At 37.1% G+C, this 20234-nt stretch overlaps 1 protein-coding gene across 1 annotated transcript in view; it reads left to right on the top strand.

Annotated features, from left to right (window-relative positions):
* SYNE2 (spectrin repeat containing nuclear envelope protein 2) overlaps nucleotides 1-20234 on the top strand; it is a 287952-nt gene that overhangs the window by 157409 nt on the left and 110309 nt on the right. The window contains exons 49-57 of the mRNA XM_033106953.1: nucleotides 1271-1593; nucleotides 3540-3684; nucleotides 4547-4765; nucleotides 8051-8316; nucleotides 9466-9634; nucleotides 12161-12316; nucleotides 14664-14804; nucleotides 16245-16427; nucleotides 17200-17337. Of these exons, the coding sequence (XP_032962844.1) occupies nucleotides 1271-1593; nucleotides 3540-3684; nucleotides 4547-4765; nucleotides 8051-8316; nucleotides 9466-9634; nucleotides 12161-12316; nucleotides 14664-14804; nucleotides 16245-16427; nucleotides 17200-17337 (1740 nt within the window). The remainder of the gene's footprint in view (nucleotides 1-1270; nucleotides 1594-3539; nucleotides 3685-4546; nucleotides 4766-8050; nucleotides 8317-9465; nucleotides 9635-12160; nucleotides 12317-14663; nucleotides 14805-16244; nucleotides 16428-17199; nucleotides 17338-20234) is intronic.

Here is a 20234-nt window from a genome sequence, read left to right as displayed (position 1 = left end):
TAGTCCAGATGGCCTGCAAAGCCTAAAATATTTAATCTGACCATTTACAGGAAAAGTTTACTGACCTCTATTGCAGAGCAAAGCCAACATACTGCCCCCTTTCCTGCAATTAGAGCAGATATCTTAGGCTGCATTGGAACACACTGTGCTTAACAGATAGAATGCCTTTCCCTGTATTTTCACAATTGTCACATTAAACCTATAGAATGGGGAGATTAACTCCCGTCTTTAATTCAAAGAGTTATTAACTAATACTATATTTGCAATATTTTGGTAGGTCTAAATGCTATAGAAATGTGAAGTCATTTGATGAATCCTAATGTGTTCTTTAAATTGATACTGAACAAATATTGAGCAATTGAGTACTTCTCCACTTTTTTTTATTGAGGTATAAATGACATATAACTTTATATTAGTTTCATGTGTACAACATGATTCTATCAATGTTTATATATATTGCACAATGATCACAAGTCTAGTTAACATCCGTCACCATACAGAGTTACAGAATTTTTTTTTCCTCGTGCTGAAAACTTTTAAAACCTACTCTCTTAGCAACTGTCAGATGTGCAGTAGAGTGTTATTAACTCTAGTCACCATGTTTTACATTCCATGCCCGTGACTTACTTATTTTATAACTGAAAATTTGTAGCTTTTCACTCATTTCACCACCCCACCCCCACCCCCATCCCTGGCAACCACCAATCTGTTCTCTGTCTCCTTCTCTACTGGATTTTAATATAGTTTCCAGAAGCAATGTACATAATTCCCAAAATAATATGCTTTGATTTGGACCTAAGTTATTTCAACTATTTGTCATTTCAATGAGAAGACTGCAGTCGAGAGGCATTAAGGGATGTGCTCAAAACTAAAGTTAGTGGCAGAGCCATTAATTTAAGAACACAAACGGTCTAGGGTTTTTCATCTTTTCACAAATATTGATTCAGCTTATCTACATTAAATATGTTCAGTTATTTTATTTAATGCATGGTCTAATAAAGAGTTCTAGAGCAGGAACATATGTCATTAGACATGATTCATGATATGTATTTTTGAATATAGATTTGATTTTCTAGCAAATCTGGAAACAATTTTTCTTTATGCAAACAAAATATTATTTATATTAAAATACCAGTCAAACTAAAAGTATGAGATGCTAACTCTTATAATACCCAGAAATATATTATGAATGCACCACAAAAATTCAGGAATGACAACAGTCCCAAACGTTTGACAGTTTTGTCACAGCATTTAATCTCCTCTTCACCAGAATGTCTTGAATGGCGCTTATGAAAATATGACATCCTATCATGAGGCAGTCACCAGGGCGATGGGGATTGTCACTGCCCTTGAAGCCATCATTGCATCCCATAGAGTAGACCTGGATAATCCCGAACGATCACTGGAGATGCTTCGCTGGAAACAAGAGGAATTGGAATCTGCAATAGCAGAAATCCAGGACCTCACCCAGAAATTGGGAACCATATCCAGCCCTGAAGCCAAAATGCAACTTCAGGGTACTTTACAGGAATTAGTTTCAAAGAACTCAGCCCTGAGGGAGGCAGCCAAAGTAAAGGAAGCTGAAATAGAAAGGTAGGTACTTCTTTCTTAAGGTAATGCGTTAAGAACATAAAATATAGATTTGTTTATAATCAACATGTACACATTAGAAATAATTTGGAAAACGTGGAAAAGTAAAAAATAATTGACTAAGGAAAACCATAGCAAATCATTTATTGTGTTTATTTCTTATTTAATATTGAGTACATGCAGCCGAATGTTTTTATTTTTTGTTTTTTGTAACTATAACTGTACCTGTTAACCTCCTTCAAGCAGAATGTTAATAAAAGTCTGCATATGGTATAAAGAATAATGATCAACAGTCTTGTACCCAAAGGTTCAAAGATAAACTTAGGTTTTGAATTTTGTTGTGTGCCCCTTCCTTCTTCTCTCAGAAGTAATTACTATCCTAAATATTTTATGTGTTTTTAAAAATATTTTCACTGTGTGTTTGTGTTGCATTTTTATGTTGTGTATTTTCTGTGACTTTATTTATTTCAAACTCATCATTATGATCCTGAAATTTATTCATGTTCTTACCTGTAGTAAAATTCAGTCACCCAGCTATTGGTAGACATTTGGGTTGTTTCTACTTTTTACATTCACAAACAGTTCTACTAGGAACATTTTTAAATGCAAAAGCCTCCTTTGGATGTATACCTAGGACTGTGGTTGCCGGATCAAAAAGTATGCACACCTTAAATTTTAAATTCCAAATGATTTTACCCATTTTTACTGAAACCAGAAGCATATTAGTTTTCCAACTATCCCATATTCTTGCCAACACTTGATGTGGAAGTGATATTTCATTGTGCTTTTAATTTGCTTCTCTATTACTGCTAATGAATTTGAGCCTCTTTTTTGAGTATTTCTTGGTTCATATTTCCTCTTCTGAAAAATACCTGTTCAAGCCTTTACCCAATTTTCATTGGGCTGTCCATCTTTTTCTTATTGATTCGTAGGGATTTATTCTATGTTTTCGAGGTTGATCCTTTGTAGTTATATGTGTTACTCATATCTTTACAGAAGGGTATCCTATTAACACCCATACTGGGATGAGCACCAGGCTTTATCCTCTGCCCCAGTATTATAGGAGAAGGTTAATAAAACTGAAACTCGGGTAAATAACCCTCAAAATGAAAAACGGTCCTAAAGCTTATTTTATTTCTCTGTATTTCCAGTTTTACTTAGTTTGGGGCCTCTGAATATTTCTTAATTCCTTGCCAGTTTATTACTGTGTTTTAAGAATTAAAAAAAATACTTGATATTGAATTTTTAATTGATTTCAGTGGGGGATTTAGGCTCTATATGTTTTGTATACATAACTGTATTCATAGTGTTTTTAAATAAATCATAACATTACACTATATAAAATATATACTGCCTTTTCCTTTACTTGTTTATATAACATAAGCTGTTTTCCTTTATTGTAACATAAACTCCATCAAAGTAATTGTAATTGCTATATTTTATAAAATGGATTGTTATAATTTATTCAGCCATATCTTTTGTTATACATAAAGTGTTTCAATTTTGCATTTTAATTAATAGTCTAATATGTAAAATATGCAAAAGGTTTTATCAGTTTTAGGATAAATTCCATATACTGTGTTAGGATTAATACCATACGATAAATTGCAAAAGTTGAATTAATGAGTCAAAAGATATTAACATTTTTAAGACTAAATTGTTTTCTACAAGAATTGTACCAATTTACACCTCAATAGCAATGTTAAAGAATGCAGTTTTCCAATTCAGGTGTTTTGAGAATAGTCTTAACTGCCTGTTGAAGTTGGCAGTAAAAGTCTTATGCAGGTCCCTGTAAGGAGGGGGTAATCAATAAAATTTCATTGAAATACACTGAATAGCAAAAAGAATTGTATTCTGGTTTTTATTTACGTGTTCAGAATTCATTCTGGGAATTTCAGAAGTTTTGCACTAAATAAAAGTTGATATCACTTTTTTTTCTAACTCACTAGGTGTCTCGAGAATTACAAATGCTATAGAAAAATTAAAGAGGAACTTGGCACTAACCTCATACACATGGAAGCAGTTCTTGGGCAGGCCATGTCCCCATTGCCAGTATCCTACAAAGAAGCTTTAGAACGCTTGGAACAAAGCAAGGTAATGGTATTTGCTAATCTCCAGTAAGAGTGTGTGCAAAAACAAGGGCAGAAAGCAGGTGAAGGCAGCAGAGGATGGTCCTCTGTTATGATGCACAGAAATCTTCAACCTGAGTTGTACACTCAAGAAAATTCCTGAAACCAAAAGCCAAGGGGAAACGTGAAGCAATGGTTCTGAGAGATTTGATCAGTCAGGTTCACAGGACAGTACTCACCCCAGTAGCATGCTGTCCTATTGATCACTCTTTCGAAAGTGATCATATTACTTTTCATATTATTTTGGTGGCTGTTGTTGGATCAATGACAAAGAATTTATTGCAACTATCCTCAGTGCTGAAATTCTGGTTACTTCTTATACTCTATTACTAAGCAATTTTAGGTTTTGCTTGCTTTCATCTGTTAGAATCTATGGTGTTATGTTATTGGGATTTGTATGAAAACATTTTAAATCATCTCTGCTTAATATCTACTCCAAAATAAACACAAAAACGAAAAACCTAAAAAATGCCTCAGAAGTTGATAACAGCATTATGCAAATTAACTGCCTAGTAAAATATAAGACTTACATTAAAAGAACAAAGTAAATTTCTGGATATTTACCTTTGAAAACACATCCTTACTTGGAAAAAAATGGTTTATGGGTCATTGTTAGTCCCCATAGTTCCAAATTCTTGTACAAAACAATAATACACAGATAATTCTCATTTGTCTCAAATTGGCTTCCGAAAGGACTAAAAAATGGGTCATGTAATACTTCTGGATGATTTAAAATCATTAATTGTTCGATATTTAAAATAGTTTATAACTTGCAGAAAAAGTAATAGACATTATATCCCTCCTATTACTTTTCTTCTCTTCTTAAGGCCTTGGTGTCAAATCTTATATCAACCAAAGAAGAGTTAATGAAACTACGACGGGTCCTCAGACACCTGAGACCCACTTGCACAGATAATGATGGCATATGTTTGCTCAGAACCATGTCGACTCTGTGGGACAAATGGCTGAGTTTGCTGGAAGCTGCTAAAGAATGGGAGATGTGGTGTGAAGAACTGAAGCAGGAGTGGAAATTTGTCAGTGAAGAAGTAAGTGCTTCATTTTCAGCAGTCCTACCGTACAGTATTGTCTTGAATCGTCTCTCTCATGCTATATACCCATTTGCAATTATTTTTTATTAACTCGTAGCCCATTTATTTAGAATGCTTGATTTTTCATACAAGCGTTTGACAGTATGTGCTAATAAAATGTGTTTCTTAAAGAATAACAAAGTGTTCTCATGTAATAACAAAAACAACTACTAACACTTAATGGGTACTTATTGAGCACGTGTCAGGCATAGTTCTAAGCTCTTTACATGTATTATCATTTATCTTTGCAAGAATCCTATGAGGTAGATGATTTTATAATTCTCATTTTATAGGTAAGGAACGTGAGACTGAGTAACTTGCCCAAATTCACAAGTGGGTGGTAGAACAGGATTCAAAATTAGACTCTGGTGTTTAACCACTAAACTAGCAACTTAAATGATATTTACACATACCAAATTGATGTAAGATTTTAAAATAGCTTTTACCCATTCAATAAAATTGTAACATCTAAAGACCTGTACGTACAAGATCCTGTTAGCATGATTGGTGAATTTATATGTGACATAATGGATTTCTGTTTTTAAAATGTCTGTAGTTCTACAATAATCCAGTATCTTCAGGGTATAAAGGTTTTGCATAAGTAGATTTTTCGAAAACTTAAATGCTCTGTTTACATTGATAAATTAAGAAAGAAATTTAGATTTTGATTTACTGTACCCCCTGCCCCCATAAAATCTTACCTCTGTGTTTTCTTAAACAGAATCTGCTTGATATAATTATTCATTTCTGGTTATTCAGAATCATCATTGTATGCTATGCTTCAGTGGTCATAATGTGCTAGAATAAAATCATATACTCAAAGATAACGGGAGGTATAAAGCTGGCTTCTTTCCCTTGTACCAAAAGTACAAAAGGTCTTTCTGTATTAGTTCTTATTTCTGCTGGTTACAGGTTTTTCAGTCTCCTTCACTGTGTTTACTTATGGTGCAACTAGGGTTTCTTCTCCCTGTCTAGATTCTACTTTATAATTGATTGCCAACCTAAGTTTTGTTAGAATTCTGTGATCAAGGAAAATCATTCAGGGGCTGCAAAGCCTCTTCTAGGTGGAAAGGTGAATGCAGAATCTTTGTGGCAACTGTTTTACTGATTTGGGGGCTGTCTTTAGCCTTTCTGGTATAAAGTTTGTTGAGTTTTGATAAGCACATACAGTCACATGACCACCAACAAAATCAAGATTTAAAACATTTTCATCATGTCCAAAAGTTCCCTTATTCCCCTTCATAGACATCCCCTTCCATCACCGCCAGCCCGTGGCAACCATTAATCGGTTTTGCCATTTCCAGAATGTCATAGAAACGGACTCAGATGGTTTGTGGCCTCCTGCTTTGGTCTCTTTCCACTAAGCATAATGCACGTGAGATTCATTCATGCTGCTGCACGTATCAGTAGTTCATTTCTTTTTATTCCTGGGTAATAAATAGTCTACTGGTTTGTTTATCCATTCACAAGTTGAAGAATTACCTGGCTTTTGAGTAAAATTATTGTCCTAATGAAAATTATTCTTTGCCCCCGTGCTCCCCTCCTTAATCACTTACCATCTCACAGAGGACAGCAGAGCCTAAGACGGGCTTGGAGGCAGGTGGTTTATTTTGGAAAGTTATCCTAGGAAACAGGACTTGGGAACTAGGACAACTGAGACAGGAAACGTCAGAGCCTTGAGTTGCTCTACGCTTATTGGGTCCCGATTGCTGCGGTTGCCCATTTATGATTATCACTGGGCACAGAAGCACCAAGAGATGTCCTGGATTACAGACATAGTTCTTTCAAGCTGGATTCATGCTGGAAACCCTAGATGTACAGTTACCTCTGTCAATATAGCAATTCCTTTCTTTGCATGCTGGTTCTTGGGTGAGGGGGCTGCAAAATGACCCAGTGTAAAGTTTATCTCAATCCTGGTTGGGAAAAAAAAAAAGCTCGGACTTCTAATCCAACTGAATTTAGGTATGAGGGGATGCAAACCACAAATTCCATAACTGGGTCTCAGAGAGACGCTAGTCTACACCGCACCCAGGTATTCTAGAGATTGGGACTCAACTGGATTTATAGCCTAAGTGGCAGGGCAGCTTCTACCAGAGCCCACCCTGCTGCAGTGCTTCTTTTCCTCTAGGCCCACCTCAACTTTGGCAATGTTCTGACAAATGGATCTGAGCAATATTTCCAAGTGTATGCTGCCTCGAAAATGCCATAGGCCCATCCAGTGCTGTGCCTGTGCCTCTTTCTTAGCCGTAGAGGTAAAGATTGAACAACCAGATCTTTATCTTACAGAGGTTCTAGCATGCCCCACACCATTGGGCCCCTGGAAACTTAATTGATGCTGGAATTCCTAAATTTTCTTAGGTTTTACTTCCCACCCTCTGGCATCTAAGTTTTTGTTCATCATTTTGATTAGCATGATATCATAAATGTAGTTGACCAGAGGTGTGATATTCTGCAAGGTCAAAGTGGCAAGATGCCTGACTCATTGGAACACAGAGGAGAGTTAACAATTCTGGGGCAGAATGTGATAAATGGTCTGTGCTGCTGAGGTGAGGGCCAGAGGGCTTGAGGAGACGCAGAAAAGGGATCTGATTTTCTATGTCTTCATTCTGAGTTCAGGGCTGAGAGAACTCCAGTTTTCAGTGATGTAATGTATTAAGTAATGTTTTTCTGGGTTCTGCACATAACTGTCAATAAATACATGATTAGTTCAGTAATTTGGGCTTCTTTCCCTTTGGTGTAGCTGTCGGGGTAATGAGGAGATACTGGACTGACTTACTTTTTTGAGAATATAGGGATCGGATGTGGAAAAAAAAGACTCACAGAAAAATTATCTAGTAGTTGCCCAACCTCTTAGACTTAGTAGATGCAGTTTGGTGGAGCTCATTCTACCTACCTTATGGGTATCTCAGGGGAAATAATTGCTTTATGCAACTGAAATTTGAAGAAAAAAAATTATTTATGAAAATATTCAACAGCATTTCCTTCAATTCATAGCGACAATACTTTCTTTTAATCGCACATCTTCATGATCCGTAGCTGGGATCATGGAGATTCTGATAGTGGAGTTATAATATTCCCAGATATAAAAAGACATATATTACTTTGAAATAGGATATGGCATCAAGAGCTCTTTGAAGAGCTAGTACACAGACATTATGGTTGCCAAGATAGGTTTCCCGTCCTGAAATGGTAAGAGTATATTTTACTTATTTTAGCTCTCTTTTTTTTTGTTCGTTGAATTAGATTGAACGAGAAGCAATTATTTTAGATAATCTTCAAGAAGAACTCCCTGAAATTTCCAAAACAAAAGAGGCAGCCACCACAGAGGAACTCTCTGAGCTCCTGGTCTGTTTAAGCCATTATGAAGAGAACGTGGAGAAGCAGCATCTGCTGTTGACCCTGCTTCTTCAGCGTGTGAAAAGCATCCAGAATGCTCCCAAAAGCTCAGGGGCTGTGGACACGGTTCCGGTAGTTCAAGAGATTACAGCCATGCAAGAACGATGCGATAAGTAAGATTTATGAAAAACTATTAAGGAAACGTGCTTGACAACTCAGGTTTAAAATTGAGAAAATACTGAATTTCAAGAACAAAGAAATATTATAGAATAATCACAAATGATATGACAGAATTGAGTTGAGTCAACACTGATAGTTGTAAAAGGGATGAAAAGATTAACAATGGTAATTAAAACAAGCACATGTTCTTCATCTTAGTATTGTGGAGGGGAATACACTTCAGTTTCTTTTTCTGTTTGCTTTTTTCTAATTTAGTAATACATACATATTATAGGAAGTTTAGAGAGTGAAAAAAATTATAGGTTAATATAAAACCCAACTTTAATTTTACCCCCTCAACAACAACCACTGCCAGTCACTTTTTTCCTCATCTTTTTTTACTATGATTATATTTTTAAGCAAATTGTGAACAAAGTAAATATACTGTTTCATATTCTGCTGAATCATTTATGAGCATATGTTTATTTTCCTATTTCATTAAGTACTCCTTAAAACATAGCTGTTTAGTATTTTACAATGTGGATATACCATAACTTACTGAACAACCCCTAATATAGAACCTTTAACTATATGAAAAAAATTTTATAAAAACTCTGCAGTGAATATTCTTAGGCCAACATCTCTATCTGCATCTGTGGTTAATTCATTGAGAAAGATGCTGAGAAGCAGAATCATTGGGTTAAAGGATATAATAAATTTAAACCTAGAAATACCAAATAGCTCTCAGGAAAGATTTCACCCATGTAAACTACTCTCCTAACGTGGTGGTTACATCCACAATAAATGGAGTCAGCTAAGACAGAAAGGGGGTGGTCTATCCCCAAGAACCCACCCATATCTCCATTCACACCTAAGTCACATTCAGTGGAACTCAAAGTTTCCATGGAGGAAAAGAGAATAGAGTTGGCAAATGTTATGTAAAGTGTGAAAAGACGATATTTGGGGATGAAATTTTGGAGAGGTTTTTAATTGGATGGTAGAATTTGATATATGCTTCTATATGCAGTGTATATGTCATTGAAACTGGTGCTTTTCTCTCAGAAAAGATATCATTTGTGAGCTATGCAGACATATGAATTGCTAAAACAAAACTATTTCAGAGAAGAGCAGAAGAACAATTTTATTTTGATGCTATATTTTAGGCTTTTTCAGAAAGCTCAAAAAAATAAGGAACTGATGCAGAATGAAATCCAGGAAAGACATTCTTTCACAAAAGAAATAATTACTTTGAAGAATCTATTTCAACAGACCACAGCTTCTTTCCAAAATATGGAATTACAAGACCACCTACAAAAGGCAGAACAATTTGAGGTAAGTCAGAAATAATAGCGAATGTAGCTGATACAGGTCTTCAGTCTTGAATCCAGAATCTTAGGGCAAAGGTCACTCAGTGAGTAGAGTGGAAGGAGAGGTCCAGGAGAGAGGAAAGCACTTGTGGAGGCCCTATGGCATGATGTGGGCAGAGCCACAGGAGAAGATCGGTGTGGTTGAGAGCAGAGAACAGGGTTGAGACCAGGTGGCTAAGAGGCCATTCTACACTAAGCAGCCCTTTTTCAACCACATTTTAAAAGCCTTTTGTGAACAAAGGCTTCAGACCACTCTTGAGTAGCATGTTAGATAACTCACTTTAGTAGGATATAATATTTTACCTCTGACAGGGTAGAACTGTTTTAACTTACAACATTTCTGACACCGTGTGTGTGTGTGTGTGTGTGTGTGTGTGTGTATGTGTATGTATGTGTGTGTGTGTGTGTGTAAGTGTTTCCTACACCAACCTACTGTTCACCTCTCCAGACACCAATAGGGTGTCCTAAAATCCAAAATTCAATTCAATTATGACACTAACTACCAGAAGTTAGCACAGACAACCCCCTCTTAGCCCCCCTCCACCCCCACCAGGGTTAAGGGCCAACATCAGTGCCACAGGACTGCCCCCACTTCTGATGCCAATGACAAGTCCCAGGCCTCTGGTACTTCTGACTGACAGGCTATAAATCAGGTTCTGGCAACCCCCTCCTCAGGCTCAAAAATTTACTAGAATGGTTCACAGAAGTCAGGAAAGCACTTTACTTACTATTACCAATTTATCATAAAGGATACAACTCAGGAACAGCCAAATGGAAGAGATACTAGGGAAAGTATGGGGGAAGTGGTGAAGAACTCCATGCCCTCCCTCTCTGGGTGTGCCATGCTCTTAGCACCCTGTTGTATTCACTAACTCCAAAGCTCTCCAGACCTCGTTGTTGAGGGGGTTTTATGGAGATTCCATTACATAGGCATGAGTGGTTAAATCGTTGTCCGTTAGTGATTAACTCAACCTCCTGCCCCTCTCACCTGGGAGAGTGGAGCTGCAAGTTTCAACTCTCTAAGCAAGTGGTTGGTTCCTCTGGCAACCAGCGCCCATCCTGAAGCAATCAAGCCCCTACCCCCAAGAGTCATCTTCTTGGCATAAACTCAGGTTGAAAAATGCTTGTTATAAATAACAAAAGACCTTCCTCACACCCCTATCCAGGAAATTTCAAGAGTTTTAGAAGCTGTGCTAGGAACAAGTGATGACGAAACACACACACACACACACACACACACACACACACACACACGCACACACATAATATAATATAAAATATAATATAATATAATATAATATAATATAATATAATATAATATTTCAGTATTACAGAGGCTATGTCATTTGGGAACTCATTTTTTCAGCATGATCTCTTCTCATTCCAGTACAATGGTAACAGACAAAAATGACACAGGGAAGTTTATTCAAAAGTTGCATGCTGTTGTTACGTAATTAGAGTTTTTGGTTACCAGTGTTGAAAAAGGAAACTTACTCTCCCTTACTGAAGCAGTCTTCTTTGGGAAGCCAAATATGTGTAGCTCTGAATGAAGACCTGTACTCCCGGACTCGGTCTAGATAAAACAGGATGACACTGTACCTCAAATTCCCCCTTTGTCTGAATGGCATTGTTCTTTAACTTTCTCCAGGTTTGTTCTCTGTTGAGGGCTAAGAAAAGCAAAACAGTGACACATCATGGAGTCATTCAAAATTGTAATCATTCTTCAGTGTGGTGACTCATCCATTAACATTAGTTAATGCTACTGAACAGCTACTGTAAAAACAAAACAAACCCCCAAAAAGCCACAGCAAAGTCAAGAAGTATTTTTCCACTTGATCTTTGGGAAACTTTCCCAAACAAATGAGTTTCTCCTTTATAATTAGTGCAGGAGAACGTAGATCAGATTTTGTTTCTAGGCCACAACCAATGGACTATTTGTTCAGGTTTCTTTTATCTCCTGAAACCCACATTCTTTGCATGGAACTGGAACCCTCCTGTTTGAAAGAAGTTGAGCTCTACTGGGCTGTCTAATTACATGAAAGCAGACACTTCTGCTTCAAGCATAGGGCTTTTAGTGGCCTTGAATCATTGTGATGATAATGTAGGAAGAAGCAGAAATGGCAACAAGTTAATAACAAAAAAAAAACTTCTTTGAAACTTTTTGCTACTTGCAGCTTTTTAGATCAAGACAGCCACTGAGATACAGTTAAATCCTAGAGGTACTTTAGAAGCAAGAGATGTTGTAATGTCTTTTCAGGACAATGGTTTGACACTATGAAGAGATATCAGGTTTAATCCTTACAAATTAGAAAGCATCATCTGACCAAACTGAGTATCTCTCAGGCTTAATCATCTTGTATCAATAGTGAGGTTTTGTCATGCAAAATGTGCTCATTTAAATCATAAGGGTGTGCTGGAAAGCTTGCTTTCATTTTTAGAGTTAAGCTTTTCCCCCACCCTGTGAGTATTGAAACTCTCTTGATGTTTTTAGGAGCTTCAAAGCATTTTTAAGAAAGGGAAGCTAACTTTTGAAAATATTATGGAAAAACTCCGAATCAAGTATTCTGAAATGTACACCATAGTTCCCGCAGAGATTGAATCCCAGGTGGAAGAATGCAGAAAAGTTTTAGAAGACGTAGATGAGAAGGTAATAATAATATTTGTACTAGTGTTATTATTTATAGAGTTGAATGAATTTAAGAAGAAAATATCATTTAATATCATATGTTCATTTGCCCTGATTTTAACTGTAACTGTTCTTATAGAGTTTAGCTGACAGTTTTGTTTATTGAACACTGAGATGAAATTGCTCTAAACAAGTGATAGAAAATAGAATTATGTAATCTGTTTATTTTTAGTTGTCATGATGCTTAGTTTCTTTTCTCTTGCATTGAAAAATAGTTATACATTATCTTTTACTTGGCTTTTTTTTTTTAACTGGAGAATCGCTTTAAAATTTTGGACATGAATAATATTTAGCTTTAAAACATATTCCCTGCGAATACTTTGAAATAGAACCCGAGGGCAATAAGAATACAAATCTCACGCTCACTAGAAATATACTTAACTCACAGTATCTTTCTAATGATGGTGGTAACACAATTCTTACAAATCATACCTGGGCAAGTCTTTATACCAGGAAGTCCAGGTTGAAAGAAAGAGTGGGAAATGTTTCATACTGGAGACAGGAGTTTAGCAAGACGATTTTATTGAATTGCAAAAATACATCCCAGTTCCAACAGAACAAAATTCTGTTCGGTCCAGCGTCCACAAAATTATTTTTGTATTGGTTTTTAAAGCCTGGAATACCTCTAACCTAGTACATAAAATAGATATTAAATGCACACACACACACAAAAAGATTTCAAACTTAGTTAACTTCTGTGAGAGATTTCTTAGGAAAATCTCACATATGTTAAAAACATGTAAACTAATATATATTTCTACGAAATCTTGTTGATTTAACACACAAGAAAGTCTGTTACCAGGTACTTTCTCAAGACTCGTGTACTATTGGTTTTATTTTAAGAGAATACTAAATGTTTTCAGAGAAACTAAATTTGTTCTAGTGAATAATACTTCATGTTAAAATACCTAACAAAGTGAATTCATAATCAAAATCTGTCTTAAATTTTAGGTTGAAATTTTCAACTGTAACATATATTTGTAACAAACAGCAACTGATTTTATTGTGTGACATATTTAAAAGATTCAGGCAACAGACACAGTACCATTCTGTATAATTCAGAGGGCAGCTAACTTTTCCTAAATCACGATCTCTCCTAATGTTCCTAAATGATGTGCATTTCTGCCAAGAGAATAACTGCCCAAAAGACCAGAAAACTTCATTTTATGGTAATCTGTTACATAGCAATAAAAAGTTATACAGCAATAAAAAGCCCAATACAAGATTTTTTTTATTTTCTAAAATTCTCGGTATGGTCTGTGAAATAAAAAAAAAAAAATTTTATAAATGTATCTACTGTTTGATATAGTGAAAAGAGCCTGGGACTCTGGAGTCTGACCACTTGGGGCTTCTGGGGACATATCCTCTACCTGGATATGTAACCTTAAGCAAGTCATTTAGCCTGTGTTTAGTTTCTGCATTTGTATACCATCTGCATTGGAATGTTCTAGTCTCAATGATTATGCAGGTATAGTGGTTTTTAAAAGAGTTAAAGGATTATACAAAAGCAGGAAGTGTTATTTGGTTATTTAGTGGCTACTTGAAGAAAGCCTTATCAACATAGCCAAAAAAACAAGAACACAAACTAATCAGGTATTTGAAAAATGACACATTCAACATTCAGTTTTTATCTTTCCCAGTCCAAGTTATTTTCTTAAGAACATCATTCAGATAAAAAAAATTACACTGTTCAGCAGCTAGATTTCTGATTGCTATGAAAACATACACCAGAAACATGCACACAAAGAAAACTAAGCTTTGTGCATCCTCAAGAGATAGCTAATTTTAGAAGGTCATTTCACCCAAATGGGTATTAAGGTGAGAATTACATTTTTTTAAAAGTTGGCTTGAGAATAAGTTTTTTTGTTCTTGTTTTTTAACAGTTCTGTGCAGAGGATTTTCTTATAAAATGGAGAGACTGTATGATAAATAATTTGTCTCCCAGGAATTCTTTCATATCTTTCATTGGGGTATGTTACAAGCAGTCCACTCAGTAGTTTTGCCCAAGAAAGCACATATGTGTGATTCATACTGTGGATTACATTCAACAAAACTTTGTTTGTTGGTTTTCTTTTTTAAGATAGGATTTAAAAGATCAGGTCAGCACAACTGCCATTTCCTAGTGTGCAAATCTACCCTGTCGTTAGCTGACTAGCCAGTATGGTTTGGAATTTTTCCCGGAATTCAAAAGATTTTTTTATACATAAAAGCACGTAGCGGTATGACTACCCCTTTTTATTGTTTGAACCTGTGAACAGAGTACAGAAAACATCTCTAAACTAAATGTATCTTTATCCTACTGTAACAGATTAGTAATGAAGTCTTGAAAAGTTCACCATCGTATGCAATGAGGAGAAAAATAGGTGAAATTAACAATGGGCTTCATAATGTTGAGAAGATGTTGCAGCAGAAAAGCAAGAATATTGAGAAAGCGCAAGAAATTCAAAAGGTAACGTCCTCCTTTAACTTTCTTCAGCATTTGATATTCTGCTTGTCTATCAGTCATCACAGAATGCGTGCTTTGTATTAATCTCTACAGAGGCCCTAATCTACACCCACAGGACAACCCTTACGGAGAGTGTCACCCGCAGGCGGGGTGGAGAAGGTGGCACTTAAGAATTGGTCTCAGTTTTTCCATGATGGGAATATGCCCAAACTCCTGACAGCCTATAATGGTGAACTAGCCTTTTCACAAGGAAAGAAGAGGAAGGATCTTATCTTGGGAAGACTGATATAAAAATATTACAAATATAGAAATATAGAAAACAAAAGCTAACATGTTTTTTGTTGGAGCATTTCTTAGTGTCTTTGGTTTTCTAAAGCGAAATAGTATGGAGGAATACAATATGGAACATTTATGAAACTAATTAAAAAATTAGTTTCAGTAGGATTGTATGTCACTGTAATTGAAAAACAAAAAAAAAAAAACAAAAATACTCTGATAGGCAAGTAAAAATAAAATAACAATTTATAAAATAGGATTTGAATAATATTAGCAACTTTTGTTTAGCCTGCAAGGGGAAACAGGAAAATAGAAATTCCAGTTTCATTTTCCTTGTGAAACGTGTTAGGAAATCAAGTCTTAGGTAAAACTGTACATAAACATAATATTCCGGCTCTTAGCTCCCAAGTAAAGTCCTGCATAGGGACAGCATTCTTATCCTCCTCTACATGTTAAGGAAATGTTCTAATATGAATTGAGACTTTTAAAAATAGGTCAGAACAGGGCTCACCAAGGGACAAAATCTTGGACTCTTAGTAAGTAGAGGAACCTAATTTAACCAGTCAGCTTTTCCCAAATCTAGAAATTATGTTCTTAAGCAAATATTAAGTAAGAATTAAATATTTTACCTTTGAGATGTCCTCTGCCCAGAGAAGTCCAGGTTTGAATCCATCCTTTTGGTTTCTTGAGCCCAAAACATTTGCTGATACCTGTGGCTAGAATTTTCTGTCACTGCAGATATTTTCTTTTTACTAGTTTTATTTTTGCACTTCATAAAAAATTGTCTTCTAGATTAAGTACATCTATTTACTGGTCCAAATAGATTTAAGTATCCACCAAAACTCTTTATAAACATCATGTTAACTCATCACTCTTGAAAGATTAGGGTTATATTGACCTTGTTTGATGTCATTCATCTCTGGAAATGTCCACATCATTGTGTTCCCTTACAGCTAATTTGTAATGAAATGAATATGTTAGAGTTCAGAAACCTCAGGAAAAAATGTTCTTCAGTTTAGGTCACAGTGGTTCCTGGGCCTAAGTGAGTAAATACCTATGATGTTGTTTGGGTCGCATTTATAAGTGCAAATACCGTGTGAAAACTAGGAATTAATCCAATAAACCATGATGTTGGCATTCACATTGACTTATGATTTCCTTCTCCAGAAAATGTGGGATGAGCTAGATCTCTGGCATTCCAAGCTGAATGAGCTGGATTCTGAAGTTCAGGACATTGTTGAACAGGATCCAGGACAGGCTCAAGAATGGATGGATAACTTGATGGTTCCTTTCCAGCAGTATCAGCAAGTGTCACAGAGAGCAGAATCTAGAACCTCACAGTTAAATAAGGTGTGATGGTAACACATGATATCTACACATAGCCTGTGGTGGCATTGAGATGGGTGTAACACAAAATAAAAATCTATGTTCAAAGGCAACCAGTGTCCCTCAAATTGCCAGTATTAGTACTTGAAGCTAGAGTTACACCATAGGTTCCGGTGGGCACCGAGGGGACAGATTTCCCTACTGGCACAGGCAGGAGAGTCTTCAGGAAGATGACTTGGGACAGGCGCAAGCAGGTATCCAAAAGTCAGATGACAGCAGGCCATTTCCAGAAGGCAATCGCAGCAGTCCAAGGAGGGAACCAGCAATAAGAATGTCATTCAGAACAAGACACCTCTCTTTCCCTTCCAAGTAGCGGTTGTGGTAGATAAGTGGTACGTGTGATTTAACAAGAATGGGGTAGGGTCCTCGTCTCAGAGGAACTGGGATATTACAGGACTAGGCCCTGTACAGGAGGACAAAAGATAAACCCAGTTTTCAGAATGAAGCATAAAATGGGAACCAGACTAGTTGCAAGGCTAACTTAGAACCTTGCTGAGGCCCGTAGTTTTGGGGTAGAACTTCTTAAAGCCCTTTCCAGCTGTGGTCAGGACTAGTCTTAAAAGTTGGAAGGATCAGAACTGGAGGGGGTAAGCAAGTGACCCCAGCATTGAGGGAGGGAGCCCTGCGAGGCCTGGCATTCCCCTGACTAACCACAGTGAATTCTTCATTAGAGAATCATTCAACTCACGTAGCAGACATCAATCAGACTGAGTTTGGTACTGCCTCTCTTTCACAGGCCACAATTAAGATGGAGGAATATCATGATCTTCTGAAGAGTACTGAGGCTTGGATAGAAAACACCAGTCGTTTGCTGGCTAATGCTGCCGACTCTGACTCTTCAAAGACACTGAGTCACCGTGCTAGCGTCCTCCAGGTAAATATTCTTTCAGTGTTTCCTGGGTGTCATAAATCTACAGAACAATCAGTGGCTTAGCTAACCATCACGGTGCTTCCCCTGCCCGCTTCTTTTTTCCCCCAAAAAAACCACCTCATCTTCAGCCATGCTAAATGGCAAAAGGAAGCTTGGAAGAGTGGCAGGCTCTAGCCAGGGTCTTTGGAGACCAGGATCTTATTCTTTCGGTCCTAATAAGTACTACATGACTTTCTGGGTATCCTCCATGAGCCTCGGTTTCCCCCATCTGTGAAGTAAGAATGTTGCACTGAATGGTATTGATGGTTTCAGTAGGCAGAATTCTAAGACGGCTCCCAGTGTTCTTGTCCCTTGATGTGTATGAGCTGTATAATCCCCTCTCCTTGCATGGGAGCAGGAATATACGTATGTGATGACACAGTCACTCCGTTGATTAGGTTACATTATTATATGGCTAAGGTAATGGGATAGTCACTCCCAAAATACATGATTAATCATGGTTGTATGATTAGAAGGCTCCGTGGTAACACTGGAGAAAGTCTCCTGCTGGCTTGAAGAAGTACGCCGCCTTTTTATATTACGAAAGGGCCATGGGACTAGGATCCCAGCGTGGCCTCTAGATGCCAAGAGTGAGGCCCAGTCAACAGCCAGCAAGAAACCTGGGATCTCAGTCCTACAACTGAATCCGGCCAACAACCTGAATGAACTTGGAAGAGAGACCTGTGCACCAGGCAACTTGATTGCAGCCTCATAACGTCCTGAGCAGAGGATCTACCTAATCTGTACCTGAACTCCTGAGCCATGGAACATACAAGATAATGAATTTCTTTTGTTTTACACGGCTAAATTTGTGGTAATTAGAAAACAAATCCATGGTTCCTTCCAGGTCTAACATGCCATGGTTCCAAATTTCCTGCCCTTCCTGGTACTCTGCAGGTGCCCTGTGTCTCCATGCTAGCTTACAAAGACGAAACAAACGAAAGTCTTTTCCTGCTCGGGGCCATGACTGCAAGAGATCTCCCAGATGCCAAGTATTGGCTTAAGTTTGATTGTGAAGGCATATTTCCCTTCCATCATACTGTTCAGCCACGAGAAAGAATCCCTTAGGAAAAGGTTTGTTCAATAACAGTTTTTAGAGTAATCAGACCTCAAAGTTGATGCAATTCCTTTTTATACCTTTAGAATAACAGGGTTCCTAAGTGAACAAGTGACGTCATGCCTCCCTGATGTTTGAGACTTGTTGGCATATTGTTTTCCTGTGGTAACAATAGTAAAGATGTTGCATTTTCACCCATTTTTGTCCCCCTTGCCTGTGATTTCTGGCCCCACGTCTTGGGTTCACTTTCCACATCCCCCTTTATTTTAAATTGCCTGTATTTTTCACCATTTTCAAGGAGTTTGCAAAGAGAAAAGCGAGAAATGATGCTTTTTTTTCCAAAGCTGTACAAAAGTGAACTAAGGCAAAAGCAACTGGACTTTGCTACCTTCTGCTGACAAATGTAAAAGTGTGAAAGCATCTTTCAAGCTGTTCAGGGCATCCTAATTTGCTGGCCTTTATGAGTAGAGCTTAGTAGAACTTGAGTTTAGGAGCTAGAGGAAGTAGGGACAAGGGCAGACGCAGGCTGATTTCCCACAGCACGTGCCCTAATAAATTCCCCCAATGGGAAGGAAGTCTCAAATAACTAGTCATAAGTAAATACCGATTGTATCCCTATTTTGAAAATAGTTGTCCTACTTTTAGTTGTCCCTATTTTGAAAAATGTCCTACCCTTTTCCATTTTTCTAGCGTCACCAGGCATTGGTTTTTACAATGACTCTTAGGTATCAAAACTCAACTAAGCTTTAAAAATCTGTTTTAATTGCACTATAACCTTCTATCTAGATTGTATTTGTTAAAATAGATTTTTATAACCTAAAGGTGCTGTTTATAAAGAAAGACTGCTGTTGTAATTAAGAATCACTGAAACGTAAATTGTCATTGTAAAAATAGGAAAACAACTTATTTTTTTTAATCAGCTTCACTGAGGTATAATATACATGTAGTAAAATATATCTATTTTAAGTGTACAGCTAGATGAGTTTTAATAAAAGTATACAGTTGTGTAACCACCACCACCACCCCCACCTCCCGCCATCCCTACCATCCCCACCACCCCCACCATCAATATAAACAACATTTCCATCACCCAAAAAGTTTCCTCATGCTCCTTTGCAGTGAGTCCCCTTTCACCTATCTTCAGCCCTACCGAAACCACTTACTCAACGCTTTCTATTATTAGGTGGGTGCAAACGTCATTGCAGTTTTTGCAATTATTTTTAACCTTTTAAATCACGATTACTTTTGTACCAGCCTAATACTATCAGTTTGCCTTTTCTACAATAATCCTGTAAATAGAATCATACAGTATGTAGTTTTTGTGCCTAACTTCTTTTATTTAGCACAATGTTTTTGAGATTCATCCCGGTTGTTACATTTATAGATAGTACATTCTTTTGATTGCTGAATAGTATTCCATTTATGGAAATATGCAATGTGTTTATGTCTTCAGCGGTTAATAGACATTGGAGTTGTTTCAAGGTTTGGGCTATGTATTCAGTATCTATTGCTGTGTACCATATTACTCTAGATGTTAGCAGCTTCAAACAACAAGCATTTATTGTCTCTCAGTTAACGTAGGTCAAGAATCCAGGTATGGCTTAGCTGAGTGCCTTTGGCTCAAGGTCTCAGAAGAATGCCATCAAGGTGTCGGCCAAGGCTGTGGTCTTCGTCTTCATGAAGGCTCAGCTTGGGTGAGGGAGGAGACAGGGTATGACGCATACACACTCCTTCAGGTGGCTGCTGGCAGGCCCCAGAAGATCCACTTGCATACACAGACATGTGGGCCTCTCCACAAGACTGC

This window comes from Rhinolophus ferrumequinum, chromosome 6 (assembly GCF_004115265.2).
Source record: "Rhinolophus ferrumequinum isolate MPI-CBG mRhiFer1 chromosome 6, mRhiFer1_v1.p, whole genome shotgun sequence".
Taxonomy (NCBI): domain Eukaryota; kingdom Metazoa; phylum Chordata; class Mammalia; order Chiroptera; family Rhinolophidae; genus Rhinolophus; species Rhinolophus ferrumequinum.
Note: the sequence above shows the minus strand (reverse complement) of the source record. Positions and strands in the feature narration are given on the sequence as shown.